The 22,928-nt window shown below is 36.0% G+C and overlaps 1 protein-coding gene across 10 annotated transcripts in view; it reads left to right on the top strand.

Moving 5' to 3' along the window:
• RNF19A (ring finger protein 19A, RBR E3 ubiquitin protein ligase) overlaps positions 1–22,928 on the top strand; it is a 51,151-nt gene that overhangs the window by 25,967 nt on the left and 2,256 nt on the right. For 8 of the 10 annotated variants that reach the window (XM_064267963.1, XM_064267965.1, XM_064267964.1 and 5 more), the window contains 7 exons: positions 5,943–6,151; positions 12,207–12,351; positions 12,882–13,044; positions 16,352–16,466; positions 17,003–17,164; positions 20,494–20,707; positions 21,872–22,015. In XM_064267963.1, coding sequence (XP_064124033.1) covers positions 5,943–6,151; positions 12,207–12,351; positions 12,882–13,044; positions 16,352–16,466; positions 17,003–17,164; positions 20,494–20,707; positions 21,872–22,015 — 1,152 coding nt within the window. The remainder of the gene's footprint in view (positions 1–5,942; positions 6,152–12,206; positions 12,352–12,881; positions 13,045–16,351; positions 16,467–17,002; positions 17,165–20,493; positions 20,708–21,871; positions 22,016–22,928) is intronic. The other 2 variants (XM_064267968.1, XM_064267967.1) reach the window with 2 other exon arrangements.

The raw sequence follows: 22,928 nt of genomic DNA, 5'->3' as shown, positions 1-22,928 counted from the left end.
ATACCATAAATGTTGACTAAAATATAAAATAATAGAAACACTTTTCTTTAAAAGATACTTCTGTTATGAAAACAACTACTTAATTGTTACATATTTAACAAAGAAATTGTCCTTAATTTGGTCATAAATTAATTTTTGGTTTTGGTGGTTGAATACAGAGATCTGAAAAAATGTGTCAAATTACTTTTATTATTTGTGTATTTTCATTTGTAGTTGATTTATTCTGGCTCTCTAGATTAAGAGTTTATTTTATATATTCATTGACATTATAGGTTGTGTGGTTGTGTTCTGTAGAAAACATCACCTAGTAACATGAAATTTATATGTACACTTTGTAAACAGAATACTACATGAGCCCTTGTTAAAGGTTACAATTTTACTTAGTATGAACATGTACAGACTTGACTTTGAATCAGGATTAAGGATTAAGTGACATAGGTCTTTAATGCTTCTAGCATAATTATTGTTATATAATGATTAAAATAAATCTTTAATGTTCCTGTGATTAAGTTATAAATGTTTAAACACTTGTCTTTAAAGAGTTTGTTACATGCTTTACAGAGTGGTAAGCACACTTTCACAGAGTTAACACTGCAAAGATTCATTCTGGCAACTAGTACTCTGTTGTTTAGAGACAGATTTATTTTCCTAGCATAATTTTCAGTACACAATAAGCACTTTATAGTTCTCATTTAACACTCCTCATCTCCATTTCTGAAGTAAGTTTCGTTTTTATTTTTTAAATCGGACACTTATTTAATGCACCTGTGTATCAAGTATTGGAGATTGAATGATGAACAAAAGACAAAACTCGCAGCCCTCTTGGAACTTATTAAAACCTTTGGACCCTCAGAGGGACATTTTTTTTTTTTATTGTACTTTAAATGAAGGTTTACAGAGCAAATTAGTTTCTCATTAAACAGTTAGTACATGTATTGTTTTATGCCATTGGTTGCCAATCCCATGACATGTCAACACTAACCCCTTCTTGACCTTGGGTTCCCCATTACCAGCTTTCCTATCCCCTTCTGCCTTCTCCCTGGGCTCGTGTGCCCATTTAGTCTCATTTTGTTTTATAGGCCTGTCTAATCTTTGGCTGAAGGGTGAACCTCAGGGGTGACTTTAGTACTGAGCTAAAAGGTTGTGCGAGGGCCATACTCCCGGGGTTTTTCCACATTCTGTCAGACCAGTAAGTCTGGTCTTTTTTTTTTTCATGAATTAGAATTTTGTTCCACATGTTTCTCCAGCTCTGTCTGGGACCCTCTGTTGTGATCCCTGTCAGAGTAGTTGGTGGTGGTAGCGGGGTACCATCTAATTGTGCTGGACTCAGTCTGGTGGAGGCTGTGGTACTTGTGGTCCATTAGCCCTTTGGACTAATCTTTTGCTTGTGTCTTTGGTTTTCTTCATTCTGCCTTGTTCCAGACGGGGTGAGACCAGTGGAGTATCTTAGATGGCTGCTCACAAGCTTTTAAGACCCCAAGAGCTACTTACCAAAGTAGGACGTAGAATATTTTCTTTATAAATTATGTTATGCCCAGCCCCCACAGAGGAACATTTTAAAATTTAAACTGCATTTATTGTTTAAATCTGGCGTGAGGAATATTGTTAAATAGCTGACTATTTGGTTCTCATTCACAGTTATGCGTAGGAATAGTACCAGGACCACAGGCATATAGGTAGTATTTATTTAACCCCTTGCATTGCACAACACACCTGAAAAGCTTTTTTCCATAAATGTCTAGATGTGAAATTATGAATTTTCCTTTTTGCATGTGATATTTATCATTTATCAATATGACATTAATTTTACTTAAACATGTGGATTAACATACCTTGAGAAATACTGCCCCTCCTTCAAAGTAGATAAAAGTACTACTCGACCTGGTTGCCGCTGGAGATGTCTTAATATTCTTCTGAGCACCAGGGCAGATTAGGATTATTTAAATGACTTTCCTTAAAAAAAAAAAAAAAACCCTTGAGAAGGAAGAAAGGGAAATGGAGCAGTAGAGTGGAAGAGGCATGGGAGGTCAAACTTGAGTGCTATAGAACATGCCAGTCCTTACAAGTTCCTAAGAAAAAGCTCTCCATGACTGGGGACAAGAAGAATTGGGATGAAGGGCACATACGGGGAGAAGCATGCACCCTGCCTTTGATAAAAATATCTGATTCCTTCTGCGTAGGAGCTCTAGTTTGTACATTGTCTGGGCAGATAGTAAAAAGTTGGTGTTTTATTTTAGTTTCTGTCATCACCTGTTTCAGTTTGCTAAGGCTATCCCTACTGCCAGCACACACTACCCCTGTCATCTCATGTGAGTCCTTCAGATTTTGCAGGGAGCTTTGAATATACAGGAACATTTATATAATAGAATGTAATTAATTATTTAATGTCTCCAAGCCACTCGAGCAAAACAAAACAAATTCATTTTTGTTCTTCTGTCTTTGTACATTGTGACTGACTTCAAAAGATTGTTGGTTTTGACATTGTCTCCTGCATACCACAATTTCTTCCATCCTGCCTCCCATTTCCTTCTTTCTTCCTGCAAGAAAAGGTAGGATACAAAAGAGATCTAAGGGAAAGTACATTTTCCTATTCACTGAAATTAATATTCTGAACAGAGACTATTTTAGCTTATACTTTGGATTATAACTTGTTGGAACGGCATATACAACTCAATGGCAACCACAACGGGTGCCATCTTCGTGATCGTTGGCATATTTGAGTCCATTTTTATGGATATGTACCTATGATTTGTTGTGTTGTGTGCTGTTGAATCAATTCTGACTGATAGCAACCCTGTCTGACAGAGTAGAGCTGTTTCCTAGGGTTTCCTAGGCTGTAATTTTTTTTGTTTGGCTTTTGTGCATTAGGTGAAAGTTTACAGAGCATATTAGATGCCCATCCAATAGTTTATACATAAAGCATTTCATGGCCTTGGTTTCATTCCCCACAATGTGTCAGCACTCTCCCCATTTCTGCCCTGGGTTCCCTGTTTCCTTTTGTCCTGATTTTCTATCCTTGCCTTCTCATCTTTGCTTTGGGGCAAATATTGCCCTTTTGATCTTGTATAATTGATTGTTCTAAGGAACACATTCTTCTTGGGTGTTGTTTATTTTATGGGCTTATGTATTGTTTGGCTGGAAAGTGGTCTCCAAGAATGGCTTCAGTTACAGGTCAGAAAAGTGGGTGACTTAGGGCCATAGTCTTAGGGGTTCCTCTTGACAGTCCTTACTATCAGACCAGTAAGGCTGGTCTTTTTGTAAATTTAATTTTTTGTTCTACATTTTTCTCCTGCTCTGTCTGGGACCCTCTGTTGTGATCCCAGTCAGAGAGGTCAGTAGTGGTAGCTGGGTACCATCTAGTTCTCGTGGTCCGGGGTTGTGTAGGCATTGGTTCATGTGGTCCCTTAGTCCTTTCGACTAATTGCCCCTTTGAGTCTTTGGTTTTCTTCATTCTTCTTTATTCCAGACAGGGAGAGACCAACAGTTGTAACGTAGATGACAGCTCTAGGTTGTAATCTTTATGGGAGCAGATCATCAGATCTTTTCTCCTGTGGAGCTGCCAGTGGGTTCAGACTGCCGACGCTGACCTTTCTGTTAGCAGCCGAACACTTTTAACCGTTCATGAGGCCACCAGGGTCTGGTATATCTGTGATGCCCAAGCCCATTGCCGTCAAGCTGATTCTGACTCAGTGATCCTCTAGGACAGAGTAGAACTGCCTCAAAGGATCTCTAAGGCTGTAATTTTTTACAGAAGCAGATTACCGCATCTTTCTCTCGTGGAGTGGCTGGTGGGTTTGAACCATTGACCTTTAGGTTAGCAGCCAAGTGCTTAACTGCTGCGTCACCAGCGCTCCTCATACCTATTGCAGACAGTGGTAGAGAATTGGCCTATGAGGAATAAAATGGAGTTCAAGATGTAAGTTTAAAGGGAACAACAGGTCTAAAAATGAAAGAATTCTCTGACTCTTAAAATCTTGTGTATTTTTGTAGATTATCTTGAAATTTAATGAAGCCTGAGTTGAAGTTATTATTTAGATTTTACTGCTAGCAACAATAGGAGTTCTGAAAACTCTCCTAACATTCCAGGCAAGAGGAAATATTTGATATTTACAAAAGCCTTTTATACCTAGATTAACACTTGTTTGTTGCTGTTTTCGAAGAGATCTAGAAAATCCTAGAAAAGTTTTTAATTGAAAAATTTATTGAGATAATAGTAGATTCACATGGCAGTTGTAAGAAATAATACAGAGAGTTAAAGTTTCCCCCGGTGGTACCATTTTGCACAGCTGAAGTACATCACAACCAGGATATGGGCATTGATACAGTCTACCAATCTTATTCAGATTTCGCCACTTTTAAGTTTTTGTTTTTTTTTATGCATACTTGTGTGTGTGTGTGTGTTCTATAAATATTACCATTTGTGTAGGTTCGAGTATTCACCACCAGTCAAGAAATCAAGGTATTAAACGATTCCGTTACCACAGAGATCCCTCTTGTTATTCTTTTATAACCACATTCTCCTACCCTTCCTCCCTGCCCTCGTTGCTAATCTCTGGCAACCACTTATCTATTTATAAAATTTTGTCATTTCAAAAATTTTTTATAAATTCAGTCATGTGTAACCTTTTGAAAATGACTTTTTTTTTTCCACTGAGCATAATTCCTTGGAGATTCATCCAAGTTGTTGCATGTATCATTTGTTCCTTTTTATTGCTGAGTAGTGTTCCATGGTATATATGTTCTGTAGTTTGTTTAACCATGCCCTTGTTGAAGGACATCCGAACTGTTTCCAGTTTTTGGCTGTTACAAATAAAGCTGCTGTGAACATTCATATACAGGTTTTTGTGTGAGCATAAGTTTTCATTTGTCTGAGATAAATGCCCAAGAGTGCCCAGAATTATTTTAAGTCAGAAATTCTTAAACTGCCGAAAAATTAACTCAGAGAATAGGTATTAGGGCTAGTAATGAATCTAGTGCTTTCAGCGTTTTATCTGACAGGGAAAAAAATAAACTTCCTGACTGAAAAATCTCAGTTTGTACACTTTTTGGTAGGAGATTGGCACCAAAGACCACTTTCACCATCATTTTAGAGACAAAAATGTGAGAATTGATGCTTAAATGTCAGGTAATCACGAAGTTTGTGAATTGGCACAGCATGTCATTAACATGTGTAGCCGATCCATTGTCATCATTATTTTTAAATAGGTCATTTTTTAAATCTTCCTGGTTATAAAAGTAATAATTAATTGTGGAAAATCAGAAGTGTATAAATATATAAAAAGGAAAACTAAAGCCCTAATACCAAGAAAACCAATGTTAAGATTTTTGGTAAATTTCTTCTAATCTTTTCTATATGCATATAATACTAATTTAACATAATTTTTATAAAATTGGGATTGAGCTATATATAGTTTGGTGTCCTACTTTTTATGTTTGGCATATCATGAGTATTCTTTGGTGTCCTAAAATTTCTTTCAAAAATATTAGAACTATATAATCTACTAACAAACATGTCCATTTCTTAAATCATTTTCTTTGATGTGATAACTTAGGCATTTTACTGTATATTTGGATATCCTTTGTGATAGGCTCCTATAAGTGGGATTATTTGAGTCACTTGATAATATATTGCCAAAAGTGTTCATTTCAACCGTATTCCACCAGATTTGAATGTTATTTTTCCCTTGTAAATATGATAAGTTAAAAACAAAAAGTTGGAACTTTTAAAATGTTTCTTAGCTATTTGTGTGTCTTCATTTGTGAACCTTATCCTCTCCCCCCTTTTTTATATTGGTGAGATGTTGTTAGGGTTTATGACTATTTGCTAATGCATAAATGTAAAATATGTTATAGGAATAACATTATAGTTGGATAATTGTTTTAGTTAATGAATCTCTTTTGTTTTACATCATGTTTTTAATCTTTTTTCTTGTGCTTTCAAGATACGCTGTGATAGCATTTGGATGTGCCAGCTGTCCAAAATTAACTTGTGGGCGAGAAGGCTGTGGAACAGAGTTTTGCTATCACTGTAAACAGATTTGGCATCCTAACCAGACCTGTGATGCTGCCCGACAAGAGAGAGCCCAGAGTTTACGTTTGAGAACTATTCGATCTTCATCCATTAGTTATAGCCAAGAATCTGGAGCAGCAGGTATTTCTCTCTAACTTTTTGTAATGAAATATTTGACACATACAGAACACTAGTTATTTTAATAAAAATATATAGTGTTCAGCTGCTGTTATCCCCTATCCTCCCTTCAGTTTTCAAAAGTATTTTATGTGTTATCATTTCTGTCCCAGAATCACTCATTTTTTTTCTGTGGAAGAAAGTGGTGTTGAGATCGGAAAGATGCTATTGTCAAAAAAAAAAAGAGTGTCATGATTTACCTAACTAGCAGCTAAAAATGCTTTGAGACTTGTTTATAAGGGTGTTTTAGACAAAGTTTAGCAAATATTTTTAATAAAATATTAATTTTGAAAAACCACCTTTAGATTATTTTTTATATCACAAAATTACAGAATTAAATCAGTATTTATTCTTACAATGCTTTTCTTTTCCATATTTTGTGAAATGCATTTCTTACTTACCAAAGTTTCATCCAGTCCCAGGATCAAGGGTGCAAAATTATACAGGCAATCCTTGGGTTCTGAACTGAGATCCATTCCTAACTGTCTTTAAGTCAAATTTAGGTGAGTTGGAATAGGTGTATACAGTTCATATTCAGCCGTACTTCAGTGCAGGGAAAGACTCGAAGCCTTCTCAGTAATTTTTAAAAGCTGCGTGCGCAGCAAGTGAAGGTGACCTTTACGAAGAATTTGTTTTGAGTAGGGGTTGGTTCAGTCATTTAAAAGTGAGGGCAAATTAACATAACATTAAAGGATATGTGGGAGTTTACTCATGTAAGTCCACATTCCATTCCTAACCCAGGGACTGCATACGTCTTAGTAGAGAGGACACTAAGAACAGTAAGGTGTCTTTGGCCATGAGTTTAAAAGTTAGGTGGGGACCTGTGCATTAAAGTATGCATTTCATCCCAAGAGCTTTAATTTTTTTTTATGAACATCTTAATGTTCCTTGAATAAAAATTTTAAAAATTAATATTTAATGTTCACAGACTTCTGATTGCTTATTGAAATTTTAATCCTTTTTTGAAAAATATTAGTTTTTCTCTCTATAAAAGGCAAAACTTATATAATACAGAAATTTATTAAGAGAATAATTTACATTGCTACCAGCAGTATATTGAAATAATCTTTTGCTTTATATTACTAGAAAAATGGTCTTATTAAAATTTAACATGGAAAATACAACATTTAGTATTTTATATAATGTACATGGATTTTTATGCTTGTTTGGTGACTGGTTTATTCCTGTTTCCTCTCCTGAAGATTTTGGGTGGAACCCAAAGGTATTAGTAATAATATGTAGGTATGAGTCCCAAAGTAGTTCACAGAAAACTATACCTAAACTGTCCCCTGAGGAGTCAGCAGTAGTAACCATTGGGTAGTGCGCTTGGAAAGATATCCCTCCTCTCTCGGGTGGGGTGGGTATTTATTAGTCATAGGACACACAGATATGTATTAAGTAAGAGAATAGATTCTGAAGTTAGACTGCCTGGATTCAAATCTCAGCTCCTCCACTTATTCTCTGTGTGACCCTGAGCAAGTTACTTGCCTAATCTGTAAAATAAGGTACTAATAATACTTATTTCCGTAGGGCTGAAACATTTCCTGACTTGTAGTAAATGCTGTCTGTGAGGCAGGAAACTATAGTCTCCTGATAGAGATTTTAGCATGTCTGGATCTTCATTTTAGAAAATGACAGAGAGATGGCTTTTGTTATAATTTCTTAAATAAACACTGTGATTTCGAGCAGCCATCTAAGATACAGCTATTGGTCTCTACTCGTCTGAAGCAAAAGAGACAGAAGGAAACCAAAGGCTCAAAGAGGAACTAGTCCACAGAACTAATAGCCTACATGAACGACAACCTTTTCTAACCTGAGACCTGAAGAACTGGATAGTGACCCCTGGCTATCATAACCAACTGTTCTGACCAGGGACATAATAGAAGGTCCTGGATAGAATGGGAGAAAAAGGTAGAACAAAATTCAGATTCCTAAAAAAAGTCCAGACCTACTGCCGAGACTATCTCCCTAAGATACCGTTTGAACTTGGCACCGAAGCTACTCCTAGAGGTCACCTTTCAGCCAAATAATAGATTGGCTTATAAAATGAACAGTATCACTCATGAGTAATGTGCTCCCTTAAACAATCAACTATATGAGGTGGTCAACATTTACCCAAAAACAAAGATGAGAAGGCAAGGAGGGAAAGGAAAGCTAGATCAGTGGAAACAACAAACAGAGTGGAAATAATGAGAATGCTGACACATTGTGAAAATTGTAACCAATGTCACAGAACAATTTGTATAAAAATTGTTAAACGGGAGTCTAATTTGCTGTGTAAACTTACCCCAAAAACACAGTAAAATACTATTTTTTTTAAATATCATGGTTTAGTCTTCCAAAAAAAAAAAGATCTTCTTCAGAGCAGTCACCCTGGGAGGTTTTATGTTTATTTCAGCAGTGCTACCTTGGAATGCCTTATTGGTCATAGCCTTTAGGTCCTGATACCTTCTCTTAAATTATCCTTTTAATCTCAATTTTATTTTTGGAAATGTTTGAAAGTTTCTTTGGAGCTCAGTCTTAACAACTAGAGGATCATACTAGGTTGAGTCACTGGTTTGGGGTGAATCCAGACTAACATGTGACTAATATGATCATGAGAGTGATTTTTTATATGAAGTAGCTTTGAAGATGATTCTGAAAGAAAAACTTCTCAAATGATTTGAGCCAAATACTAGCGTTGTTGGAATAAATATAGCTTTCCAAGTCAATTATTTTAAAAAATAAACTTCATTTGGAATTTGTTCCATGTTTGTTTAAAAATCTTAAGATATAAAATTTAAAATCTATATTTAAAGTACAGTTGGCCCTCCGTATCCGCGGGCTCGGCAAGCATGGATTCAACCAACTGCAGATCAAAAAATATCAGGAAAAAGAAAGCTCCAAAAAGCAGAACTTGGATTTACCATGTGCCAAGCAGAATGCTGAGTCCACACGAAATCAAATGAGTGTAGGCATCTCCTGCTGCAGCCTCCCACCATTTCACAGATCCTCAGTCTCTCTGCAGCACTCAGTGTTTAAGCATTGTTTGCCTGGAGTCTTGTCATTATTCACTGAACAATACAGTACCGTAGAACAACTACTCACATAGTATTTACATTGTGTTAGGTATTCTAAGTAATCTAGAGATGATTTAAAGTATACAAGAGGTTGTATGTAGATTATATGCAAATACTACACCATTTTATGTAAGGGACTTGAGCATCCTCGGATTTTGATATCTGCAAGGGGGTTCTGGAACCCATCCCCAGCAGACACCGAGGGATAACTGTACATGCATTTTTACTTACCCATAACTCATTACCATCAAGTCGATTCTGACCAACAGAGACCCTACAGGGTGGAGTAGACCTGCCACATAGGGTTTCCAAGGAGCGGCTGGTGGATTTGAACAGCTGACCTTTTGGTTAGCAGCCAAATGCTTAACCACAGTGCTTCACAAATCAAAGCTGTCAGAACAAATGACTCTGATAATTTCTTTTGATATAATCTATAAAAAATTAAAAATTTGAACTTGGTTCTCACTGACTTGTGGAAAAAGGAAAAGGACCTACCATCTAAAATGATTTTTATTAATTAATGTTATTCCCAATAAACTGGCAGCCTTGCATCTAAGTGAGATTTCTTTCTTATAGCTACTGAGTGGTTTATGTACTTTGAGTTACATTTTAAATGTAGCACATATTTTCTTTTTAACTATATTTTTCTCCTTTCATAAAAATATAATATTTAATGGACTCCACATCACCACCTGTAATCCCCTTCCACTACCACTGTTAACATTTTGTAGTAAGTTCTTTAGAGGTAATGTGCTTAGCAGGAAGGAGGGGAGAACATTTAAAACAAATTTTGAGAACACAGTGTTTTGTATCCTGTTGTTTTTTTCTTAATATGACAGTGCCCATATTTTAACAGTAGACAGAAATATAGTAATAAAAAAAGGCAAAAGCTTTGCCAAACGCTTTAAACAAAGTAGGAGACCTTTTTTTTAAAAAAAAAAATATCAAGGAGCTATGAATTATTTGATCCTTGGCGAACAGGAGTGTGATCAGTAAAACTATAGCATTTTTACATTTTGAGAATATTTTGTAAGAAGTGTATCATATGTGTACAGTAATTTTTTTTTCCTAATTGCTGGCTTAAGGAAAGAGACAGTAGACAAAATAGCCTTAATTATCTATACAGAGAGTGAAAATATTTAGGTACAGATCTATAAAGAGATAAGAGCAAAAACACATTGCTTAGGGTATTAATTCTCTAACATGTAATCTTAGCATTTTGAAAGGCTGTTTTGTGTTTCCAGAACCATAAAACTAAATGGGAATATCACCTTTCAGTTCGTTCTGAGGGATTTCATGTATTAGAACCAAAGCCTAAGTATTTGTACTTCTACTTCTAGTTGGGGTGTGTGTTACCTAAGTGTACACTAGAATGAGGAAGTTTATCAATCGGTATTCCATTTTAAGCAAATTATATTATTATTTCTTTAATTTGATGTATTAGATGTTATATCAAGTATGAAAGCCAGCTTTTTTTCATTCATGTCCCAGTGTTAAATTTTTTTTTAATGCAAACTTTATGTTCTTTGGACTATTTAAATCATGACTTATGGATATTTTTAATTTTTATATTCTAGTAATTATCATTTGTCTTGGTCTGGCTGCATAGAGTTATCAGTTTGCTCAAAATTGCTTGAATCGTTAAAACACTAATTGTGAGCATTGACCAGTTCTTAAGTTAAAAAACAGCTTTGGCCCTAGAAGAAGCACTAAGGAAACCTGAATTCACTGATAAAGCGCACAGGTAAAATTTGACCATAAAACTTGTGGAAAGGAGAATAGAACATAGTTTAATGCTTATAATGTAAGAAATTGGAACAAATACTTAAATTCTGTAAACTTTTTTTTTTAACTGGATAGTTAGAAAACAAAGCTGGATAATAGTAGGAGTAAGATAATTGCAGGTTACTGTTTAAATAGATGCCAAAGTTCAAAATAGTTGTATAATTTGAAATAATTCTTACTCTGTGTCAGTGATTCTAAAGTAATGTACCACTTGATTTTGACTTGGTACCTTTGGGCATTGTAGCCATATACAAGGAGCATACATCAGCAGCATTTGAATGCTTGAATAAAAAGGACAATACAGTCATGAACATAACTAACAATAATTACATTAATTTTGAAACTGTTTACTGGTGTCGATAGTGTTTATGGAAACCCTGGTGGTGTGGTGGTTAAGAGTCGTGTCTGCTGACCAAGAGGTGGGCAGCTCGAATCCACCAGCCACTCCTTAGAAACTCTATGGGGCGGTTCTTTTCTGTCCTATAGGGTCGCTATGAATCGGAATCGACTCAACAGCTGCAGGTTTGGGGTTTTTTTTTAACCCCTTACCTCCTTTTTTTTTTTTTTTCTGTGTACTAATTCTTGGCAAGGCCCATCTGTTTATTGTATGAACTGAAATACAGGAGGGAAAGCTGCTTTTCTAAAGATACCTGTATTATTTTTACAGTGAATATAGTTGATGTTACTTAGAAAAGAAAAATGAACTCATAGTGCTTTGTCTGTAGCCCCTTAGATTAACATCAGATTGTCACTTCCTACTAGTGTTCATTCGCTAAAGAAATAGTATATGGAACGTCTACATTTTAATTAAGTGGAAACAGAAAAGTTCTAGAAAGTGAAGTATCACTCAGAAAAAAAAGCTGTGGAATAGGGACAAAAACAGCCTTATCACAATTTGCCTAGGGCTGACCTTGGTTGGTTTTTCTTTTTATTCCTTGTTCTCATTGTTCTGCTCCTGTGTTTGAAAAATGTTTACAAATAGAAAATTTATTGTAAAATATGTTCCCTTTCTCAGAAAAGAAGATAAAATGCTTTCTATACTAAAAATAGCATATTAGAGCTATCAGTTAATCTACATGTTATTTTTTTTTGACAGTACTATTTCTATCATCTACTAGAAATTGTTGCTTTTAGATAATTTACATACTAAACAGGCCTCTTTGTTTTCCTAATAGTTGATGATATAAAGCCATGCCCACGGTGTGCTGCTTATATAATAAAGATGAATGATGGAAGCTGCAATCACATGACATGTGCTGTCTGTGGTTGTGAGTTTTGTTGGTTGTGTATGAAAGAAATCTCAGATTTACATTATTTAAGGTAAATTTCTAAAATATTTAAAGCGATCTGTTTTAGTCTAGTTACATAGATTTAAAAGGAACCAAATTATTGTGCCAGTCATTTGGGATTGACTAGTCAAAAATAAACGGAGATTTTCTTTTTTTTTTGTTAAACTATAAAGCTGTAACTTAATATCCTGTGGTAGATAATAAATAGTTCCATTAATTTTCTCAGATACAAATTTCCTCATTTAGTCCACTTAAGTGAGTTTATTTGGGCGGGGGGCAGGGGGAAGACTTGATAAGTGTATGCCTAAAACAGGTTTTGCATTAATCTGTTTTTAAAAAACAAATTTAAGATTTTGAGAGTAGTAGAAGACTAGCGGTAAATTTTTAACCTGAATCCCAGCTGTCAATATCCCTTTATTATAATTTATGGTGGTCCTTACCTTAATTTTGGGGGGCTTTTAATCATCCAAAAATTTAAAGAGAAAAAATCTTAACTCGTATGAGGTGCATTGTTGTTGATGTTTTTCAACAGTTACTTTACATAATATTTTTTTCCCCTAGTCCATCAGGATGTACTTTTTGGGGGAAGAAACCTTGGAGTCGAAAGAAGAAAATATTGTGGCAGCTGGGAACACTTGTTGGTGCTCCTGTAGGAATTGCTTTAATAGCTGGCATTGCTATCCCTGCAATGATTATTGGCATTCCAGTGTATGTGGGCCGTAAGGTAAAATGTGTAATTTCTTGTTGGTTCATTATCTTATCCTCAGTTTTTAGGCGCACTGCTTTGGGATCAATGATTTTGTTTCTGTTTGGTTTGGTTTTTGTTTGTGCATTTGTTTTTTTAAGACAAAAGTCATTTTTGGTTTGTTCAATATAAAACAGTTACCATTTTTTATAGGATAGTACAGTTTCAGTGTTTGGTGAGCTCATATGTATACATGAAAAATAGACTTGCTTTAAAATGATCTTAATCTGAAAATTTCAGTACATTTGCATTATAAACCAACTTTGAGTACTAAGTATTGGCGGATATGTACATTTTTTCTCATGGGCATATCCTTGTAAAGTCAGGTCTTTATAACTAAAGCTAATAGCTAAATAACACATGCCTTCAGGCAAAGAATAATTAGCTGGTTCCTAAATTTTTTCCTGAAGCCCTGGTGGTGTAGTGGCTTAAGAGCTACGACTGGTAACCAAAAGGTCAGCAGTTCAGATCCACCAGGTGCTCCTTGGAACCTCAATGGGGCAGTTCTACTCTGTCCTATAGAGTTGCCAGAAGTCGGAATCGACTAGATGGCAGTGGGTTTGGTGTTTTTTTGTTTTTTTTTTTGGTTTAATTGTTTCCAATTTAAGTTCAAATTTTTTTTTTCCCTGAGATTTTAGTACTGTTAGTAAACATGTTGTTTTACAGATTCCAACGGACTTGTGAAAGTACACCAATAATTATTAATGTATGTCACTGGCCTATAATGAATGAATTATAATTAATTAGCTAAGCAAATAATTTTTTGAAAAGATTAACGAAATACGAAGTGGGTAACAAATCTGCTGGTGTCTAAATTAATAGAATCTCAAAATTCAGAAGTAACTTTAGAACTTATTTAATCCCAACCTTCTACCTGGAGCCCTGGTGGCTCAGTGGTTAAGAACTCTGCTGCTAACAAAAACATGGACAGTTCATATCCGCCAGCCACTCCTTAGAAACCATGTGAGGCAGTTCTGCTCTGTCCTGTAGGGCTGCTATGAGTCGCAATTGACTCAACGGCAATGGGTTTGTTTTGGGGTTTAACCTGCTACCCAAGCTGGATAAAGGATAGGACAGGAATAAAAAAATACATAGTGAACTCTCATTGCGTAGTAGGTGTTTTATGTACTTTGACTAACTTTAACCTCGCAGCAGCCTTTCAAGATATTTTAATCTCTAGTTTGTATGTTAGAATATTGAGGCTAAGAAAAGTTGATGTAATTCATTTTTGGTTACACAGAAAGAACCAGAGCTGGAATTTGAATCCAGATGCACAAATTTTTTATATAAGATCCCTGATACATTTCAGTCTAGCCATTTGGGCATTACAGGGAAACCACCAATTCATGGGACAGCCGATTATATTGTCAGATGGCTCTGATTGTTAGAAAATGCAGTCAAAACCTGCTTCCCTTTGTTTCCTTTAATTCATGTTCTAACTTTAGGACCTTACTCAGGATAAGACCAGTCCCTTCCATATAACTGCTAATTAAAAAAAAAAAAACATACATAACTTTTACAAGAAGAATAATTTTTTTAAGTTAGCCCTGGGTCTAAAGACAGACATAAAAATTTATAATCTAAATATTCATTTCAGAGAGTTTTAAGTAGCTAAACTTAAGCTTTTTAAAGTCCCAAACCTAGTAGCTGATTATAGTAACTTTTCATGTAGTGATTCTAAACAAGTTTTTGCTGAAAACAGAACTGTTAACTCAGTTCCTTAGATATAGAAGTAGAAGAGAGAAACCAGTGTACTGTATGTACCTATAAATAATTATAGAGGGAAGATTATATACTTCATTGTTCAAGTTTTAAGTGTAATTTCTAGTCTCGTTTTTTCAAACGTGAACCCAGAGAATTGCAAGTCAGTAAATTGTTTCTATTGAAACAATATTTTCAGTGGTGTTTAGGCCTCAGAACAAGCCTGGGAAAACCTATTAATTAAGTTGATAAAATATCTGAAAGCCGAGTCTTCATTTACAATAAAAAATAGAAATCGTGGCAAAATAATTTAAAAAAATTAAGTTGAAACAGAAATAGTGAGATAATGTAATGACTGTTATTGAACATTGGTGCTTAAGGATGCAGAATTTTCTGGAAGACTCCTTTCCCCTAGCATCCTGCCTTTGTAAGTCTACCTCATCAGTGTATAGCCTCGTCTTTTCTCTGCTTCGGAGTTGAGTTTCCGAGGAATAGGAGTAGGAAGGAGCAGAAATTAGCTGCAGAACCTTGGAAGGTATGCCATTTCTGCCTGCATGGTTATTTAGGGAAATGCGTGGACTATTCTCTGGGAGTATATAGTCATTGCTAGGAAACAGAACTCTGACTAGGAAATATATGTTCCTTGTTCCCATGCTTGCTTTGCCTACCTTCCCTCTCCAACTTTTCTACTGTGCAATATATCCCACAAAGTTCGTTGTATTTTACAGTCCTTAAAATAATCACAAAATAATAGATTATTTTATTAAACCTCACCTGTGATATTGTTAATAAGGCACTTTATTTTACCTGTACACTTTTGAAGCTGAAAATGTACTTTATTAGCTTTAGTCTTTATGAACTATGAGAACAGAGACTAAACTATTTCCTAAATTTCATATAATACAGTAAAGCCTGTGAAAGCTAGAACCTATGTAAGGTGGAAACCTGTCAGAGAAGGAAAACTTAAATATTTTTCACTAATAAAGAGCAATAGAAAAGTGGTAAAAAGCAAAAAAAAAAAAAAAAACCTTGCAAGACCCAGAAAAACAAGGAGTCCCGTCAAGTTCCAGATCTCACAGGTTTCATTGTACTTCACAGGTCACTTTCATGGTGATATTAAAATATATTTATTAATACCTGTACTGTACAAAGATGCTAAGCAGATCCAATTCCTGTTCTCTGGCAGCCATTACTTATTCTTTTTTCTTTCTCTGCCCCTTACTGTGAGCTATAAATGAGAGCATCCTGAGTTGTTTGATAATATTTTTCTTTATAAACAGGGATCTGAGAGAAAAGTGATTTTATTTAGTAATGTTTGCTGATTAGAACTGCCTTTTAAGGTCAATGGAAAGTAAACAAAATAATATCTGTTAAATCACAATCTTATGCAAGTAAATTATTAATGAGGAAATTGTGAAAATATGGTACAAGAACAAAGTTTTCCCTTGAATTAGGACAGTCAACTACAAAATTATGTAAGAAATCACTTCAAACTTCTAGCAAATGTAGGTCTCTTTCATCATACTCAAATACGTAATGTATTTTCTTGTTAATTCCTCTTCCTCATTTTTTTTTGTAATTCAAGATTCACAATCGATATGAAGGCAAGGACGTTTCAAAGCACAAACGGAATTTGGCCATAGCAGGCGGCGTAACTTTGTCTGTAATCGTATCTCCAGTAGTAGCTGCAGTAACTGTAGGTAAGAAAATGCTTTAAAAATGTTAATTACCTCAAATCTTATAACATTAAAATTTTGTGAAAGGATTTTAAAAACAAGGCATTATCTTATTGTTGATGAGAAGGTTACTTTATTTTTTAATTCAAGGACAATTTAAGCTGAGCCTTCAGAAAGCCTCTCGTTTAGAAACTGGGTTGTTTTAAAGTATGGTAGACTCAGTAGCCTGGCCTTAGGGTAGCTGGTAAATCATTAGTAGCTGATGCTCCCCCAACCCCCGCCCCAGTATAGTTCAGAGCCCTGATGCTTAAAAAGAATAAAGGTCGTGTCTCTTTATCTTTTTTTTTTTCCTTTGAGTGTGCCACCTGAAAGACTGGGAGCCTTGAATTTGCTTGTGTCCTTTAACAGCTGGGTAAATCCACTTTTGACAGCTGTTCTAGCCAAATCTTCATAACCCTAGCACTTCCCCCTTGTACATGTTCTCTTGAAAAGACTTTCTAAAACTCATGTTTCTGCGATTTATGTTTTGGTGTATAATGACTAATTGAATTTCTCTTTAGGTATTGGTGTTCCTATTATGTTAGCTTATGTCTATGGCGTTGTTCCAATTTCTCTCTGTCGAAGTGGAGGTTGTGGAGTCTCAGCAGGAAATGGAAAAGGAGTCAGGATTGAATTTGATGATGAAAATGATATAAATGTTGGTGGAACTAATACAGCTGTAGGTGAGTCCTTTAAGCAAAGAAAGAAAATGTAGTTAATAGGGTGGTGTGGGGAGCTGTAGATAACGTGCAAGTCAGAATTTCTGTCGCTGTCCTCTTGTTAGACCTAATAGTGTTAATCCAGAAGTGCGTCAGTGAGATGAACTGCCGAGGAAAGGGGCGCATAGATCAGAGAGGGTAGGATGTTTCTGGGCACCTAACAAGTCAGAATCGACTCGATGGCACCCAGCAACAATAACAACTTCCATTGTGCATTTAATGTCTTAGAAATTGTAGATTTTTCATCTTAAGTTTTGCTTGTTGTTGTCAGGTGCCATCAAGTTGTTTCCGACTCATAGTGACTCTGTGTACAACAGAACTAAACAGTGACAGATCCTGTGCCATCCTCACCCCTTAAAACATTCTAAATCAGTAATAAAAGAATATGAAGAAGCATGTGGTTCATAAAAGAGAACTGCAGATGGCCAATAAATAGGAAACATCTTTAATCCAATGTTATTCAAAGAAATTGAATTAGAACATTAACTGGCAGAAATTGAGAAGAATGAAAATATTTTATTGGAGAGAATGTAAGGAAATAGGCTCTCATAGACTGCCAGTGGAGTGTAAACTAATAAACTTAAAAAAATGTATATGTTCTATATTCTGGCAATTCTTGTTATAGAAGAATTAAGAAATAATCAGGCAGATACACAAAGAAAAATGTCTACCTTCCTGCCTCCCATTCTCTCTTGAACTCACTCCAGTTAGATTTTGGTCTCTATCACTACAGGATTTCATCTTTACCACTTCACCAAAGCAAAGTCACCGGCGCCCTTCATGTTACCAAATACAGTGGTCAATTCTTGACCTTCATGTAAATGTAACATTAGCATCTGACATGGTATATAGACGATGCCCTTCTTCTTGAAACACTTTCTTTACTTGTCTTTTGGAAGCCCTTCTCATCTCAGCATTTCACAGTGGTCACTCTTTTCAGTCTTCTTCGCTGGTTTGTTTTCCGCGCCTAACCTCTAAATGTTGGAGTTTGCCGGGGCTCAGTTCTCAAACTTCTTTTCTTCTTTATCTACACTTGCCTGAATCATCCTAGGTGATCTCATCTATTAAACAGAATATAGACCGACCTCTCCCAAATTTATATCTAAGCCAGAACTCACCCCTGAACTTCAGACTTGTATATGCAGCTCTCCTCTTTAATCTACACTTGGATGTGTAACAATTTCATGCTTAACTTGTCTGCAACCAAACTCTTCCCTCTCAAGCTTATTCTTCCCTCACTCATCCTCATCTTAACAAGTAGCTTCTCCATGCTTCCTATTGCTTGAGCCAAATACCTTTATTTATCGATGACTCCCTTTTTCCCCTCATAACCTGCATCTGATCTATCAGCAAATTCTATTTACTCTTCCCTCAATATTTAGCCACAATCCAACCGTTTTTCTCTCTACTGTTATTTCAGGCTTTACTGTTATTCCAGGCTTCTGTCCTCTTTCTTGGACTATTATAATAGCCTCCTAACTGCTTTTTCACTTTCTTGGCTTCTGCTCAGGGGCTAATTATTTAATATGTAAGGTAAGCACGGGCTTAGTTGTGCTTACTTGCAAACCTGTAGTGAACAATTACATGTTTTTTCAGCACATCAAAGATCCTGCTTCTTAGTGTAGCTGGCTTCTGTCTCTCTCGCAACCCCACAGCACCTTCCTAGAGAATCAAAGCCTCTTTTCAAATTTACAGTCCCTGACAGGAGCCGATGACCCAGTAAGCAAGATAAACACAGGCTTACTTGTGTTTACTTACTAACCGGTAGTGAACAGTTTCACATGGGCTTCACTTTGATGTGGTGTGGTGACCAAAACAACCAAACCTGCAGCTGTCAAGTTGATTCCGACTCATAATGACACTATAGGACAAAATAGAACTGCCCCATAGGGTTTCCAGGGAGCAGCTGGTAGATTTGAACTGCCAACCTTTGGTTAGCACCCATAGCACTTAACCACTGTACCACCAGGGCTGGCGAATCCTATGTGATAATTGTTCAGTAAAGATTAATAAGTAAGCACAAGTAAACCTGTGCTTACTTTGCTTATTGGCTAATCCTCCCCTGCTTCTGCTCACTGAAAATCTTTTCCACAGTGTAACTGTAAGTCAGATCATGTCTTTCCTATGCTCAAAACTCCCCCAATTGCTTCCGATGGTACTGGGGAAAAAATCCGAAGTCCTTATTATAGCGTGTAAGGCCCCGTATGATCTTGGCCCTGGCTACATCTCTGAACTTGTCTCTTGCCACTGTCCTTTTTTATACCACCCCACCTTGTGTTTGTGAGGATGCCAGGTGCTCTCCATCTAGGCCTTTAAACGTGTTGTTGTACCCTCTGCCTGGAATGCTCTTCCCCCAAATAATTTCATAACTTACTCCTTCACTTTCTTTGAGCCTGTGCTCAAGTTTGCCTTATCAGATCATGCTGTATAAAATGGCATATAGGCATGTTCACCTACTCACTCATTATTCTCACTCCCCTTTACTCCTCTTTTCTCTGTTCTATTTTTCATTATAGCATTTATCACTGTATGATTTTACTTACTGGTCTCCCTGTCCCATTTCCCTCTTCCCCAACTGAATATAAACTTTAGGAGAGGGTATTTGTTTCTTGGTTCACTGTATCTGCTGTGCTTAGATCAGTGTTGGGTATAAAAACCAAAACCAAACCCATTGCCATCAAGTTAATTCCAACTCATAGCAACCCTATGGAACAGAGTAGAACTGCTCCATAGAGTTTCCAGGGAGCATCTGGTGGATTTGAACTGCTGACCTTTTGGTTAGCAGCCATAGCATTTAACCACTATACCACCAGGGTTTCCTGGGTATATATAGTAGAACAATACAATACAAAGCATGTGAAAAGTACCATAAGATTGGAATATAGTGTTATCAGATCTTGTAATAGCGTCTGGACAATTGGGACTGTGGGATATATCTAGAAATCAACCTTGGCCTACTCTTGTTGACCCAGAGAATAATATGCTCTTTAAATGACACTCATATTGAAAACTGGAAGTTTTCCTCCAGAGTTAGCTAAATTCTTCAATAACCAGGTTTAAGCTTCTGGGCTGTTTAAAAAATTAGTGACCGTTTAGAATTGAGGGCTGCTCCCTGATCCAGCTCTGCTCACTGAGATATTTCCCTTTGCTGTTACCCTGACACCAGAATCTTTCCTATTCCTGTATGTGTTTTGTACTTCATAATAATATGTCCTATCCAAAATCACAGAGGAATGTAAGATGGGATATTAATAATCATATTTGTTTAATTTCTTTGAAATATTTTGATTTAGACACAACTTCAGTAGCAGAAGCAAGACACAACCCTAGCATAGGAGAGGGAAGTGTTGGTGGTCTGACTGGCAGTTTGAGTGCAAGTGGAAGTCACATGGATCGAATAGGAGCCATCCGAGACAACTTGAGTGAAACGGCTAGCACCATGGCACTAGCTGGAGCTAGCATAACAGGGAGTCTGTCGGGAAGTGCCATGGTAAACTGTTTTAACAGGTGAGAAACAACAGTGTGTTTTGTTTTGATTTTTACCTTATGTTAACTAGAAATTAAGAATTAGATGAGAATTTAGAACACAAATCATGATGATTATATATAACCTTACTATGTCAGGGCTGAAAATAGTAATGTTAAAAAATGAGATTTTAGTGGTGAATAGTGAGTAAGATTTTTAGTTTTTGAATTTTCTGTCACAGTATACCTAGGATGCGATGAAAACTTAAGTCAGAGGCAAAACATCCTGCCACTTTTTTTCACTGCATTTGTCAGATTTTTTCTTTGTAAATCAGAGCTAGAGCTGCTTTGATGGACAGAGTAAAGGCAGTGGTTAAGCCTAGATCTTACCTCTAGGGGTGGCAACAGCTGGATGTTAGGAGGTGAGATGGTCACTGAGGCCAGGGGAGAAGAGATGGAATCAGGGCGCCTGGCAATGCATGATCCAGGGGCAGGATCGTCTGCATGGGTCCTTTAAGTACTAATGGGTACTTCATTCTCTCCAAACCTTTTACCAACAGTCATACATAGGTAGGTAGGAGAAATTAGCACATTTTGTTTCCTCTTCAATTCACTATTCTTTACTTCTTAACTGATTTGATTGTTTTTAATTTTTATATTGGGAGTACAGGAATAAAAATATAAATCAGTCACATCTTACTTTTCAGGTAGTTTGTATTTAAACACACAATCTTTTCCTAAGTTATAGTGGTGTTTATTATTATCTCTAATCTGAAGAGTCAAATGTTACCTGTAGAACCATTTTTAATGTGGACGCCCAGGATTTTTGAGTCACGTTGAGCCATGTATCATGGTTGATAATGTATTCTGATTTTATGTTTTACATTGAAACATGGCATGCAAAATGCCACAGCCTGAGTGAGAATAGGGCTTATTTTTGTCCTGTGTGTTATTTTGCTACTACCTTACTTTGCAGATAGCTAATTTTCCCCGTTCTGTTTGGATGGCTGGTACTGTTCATGGTGTTGAAGTAAAATTTAAATAATCAAATAAGTAGACACCTTAAAAAATAATGTTTATAGTTCTTTTTAAAATAGCTTCCCGTTATGTGGGTTTTTATCAGAATTATTTAAAGATGCATGTTACATACATAGTGCTGATATTACACGTAACCTCAGTTTTTATCTGATCCCCCTCCTCCTTAAGGCTGGAAGTACAAGCAGATGTGCAAAAAGAGCAGTACAGTCTAAGTGGAGAATCTGGCACAGTCAGCTTGGGAACAGTTAGTGACAATGCCAGCACCAAAGCAATGGCAGGATCTATTCTGAATTCCTACATCCCGTTGGACAAGTAAGGAAAGAATTGCTGTAAAACCATTAGAATTTGTTTTGGTAATTTAAAAAGACTTATCCATGTCGCTAGGTAAAATTATCAATGAATAATGGATATCAACTATTGAATTCTCTGGGAAAAGAAAATGGTGAGAAATTGTGTTAAAAGATTGTGAAAGCTGGCAGTGCCTGATTTTTTATGATTTTAAATGTCAGGATGGGATATTTTGTATGTTAATAATTATAGAGTATATACAAGTATTTTCTAGTCATGGCAGAGCTTTTATGTAGTAACCCAAAACCAAAACCCACTGCCGTCGAGTCGATTCCGACTCATAGTGACCCTATAGGACAGAGTAGCAAAGAAGTACATTTTAGAAGAAAAAACCAGCCTTCCGCTCCCCCCTCAAAAGAAATTAAGTATTATAACATCATGGATGAACCTTGAAAACATTATGTTAAATGAAAGAAGCCAGTCAGAAAATACCACAGATTGTATAATTCCATTTATATGAAATATCCAGAATAGACAAATAGAAAGTAGTAGTTGACAGGGGTTGGGGAGAAGAAATTGGGTGGGGACTGTAATGGGCATGGGGGTGATGAAAATGTTTGGGAACTAGATAGGAGTGATAGTTGCACAACTATATGCATATGCTAAAAACTACTGAATTATGCATTTTTTAAGGGTGAATTTTATGGTATGTAAATTATATCTCAGTAAAGCTGTTCTAACAAAAACAGTGCCTGGAATACAGATACACTATTTAAAAATATATATTTGAAGCATTATAAAGTCCTTTTGTTTCAAGTACCTTGGTTTTTTTTTTCTTACTTTTTAGTGGAATGTGTTAGAATTTGTTCTGAAAGATTTTATGTAGTCTTTTTTTTTTTTTTTTTAATTTTCCACACAGAACTCCCTCCCCCTTTAT

This window comes from Loxodonta africana, chromosome 14 (genome assembly GCF_030014295.1).
Source record: "Loxodonta africana isolate mLoxAfr1 chromosome 14, mLoxAfr1.hap2, whole genome shotgun sequence".
NCBI classification, from domain to species: domain Eukaryota; kingdom Metazoa; phylum Chordata; class Mammalia; order Proboscidea; family Elephantidae; genus Loxodonta; species Loxodonta africana.
Note: the sequence above shows the minus strand (reverse complement) of the source record. Positions and strands in the feature narration are given on the sequence as shown.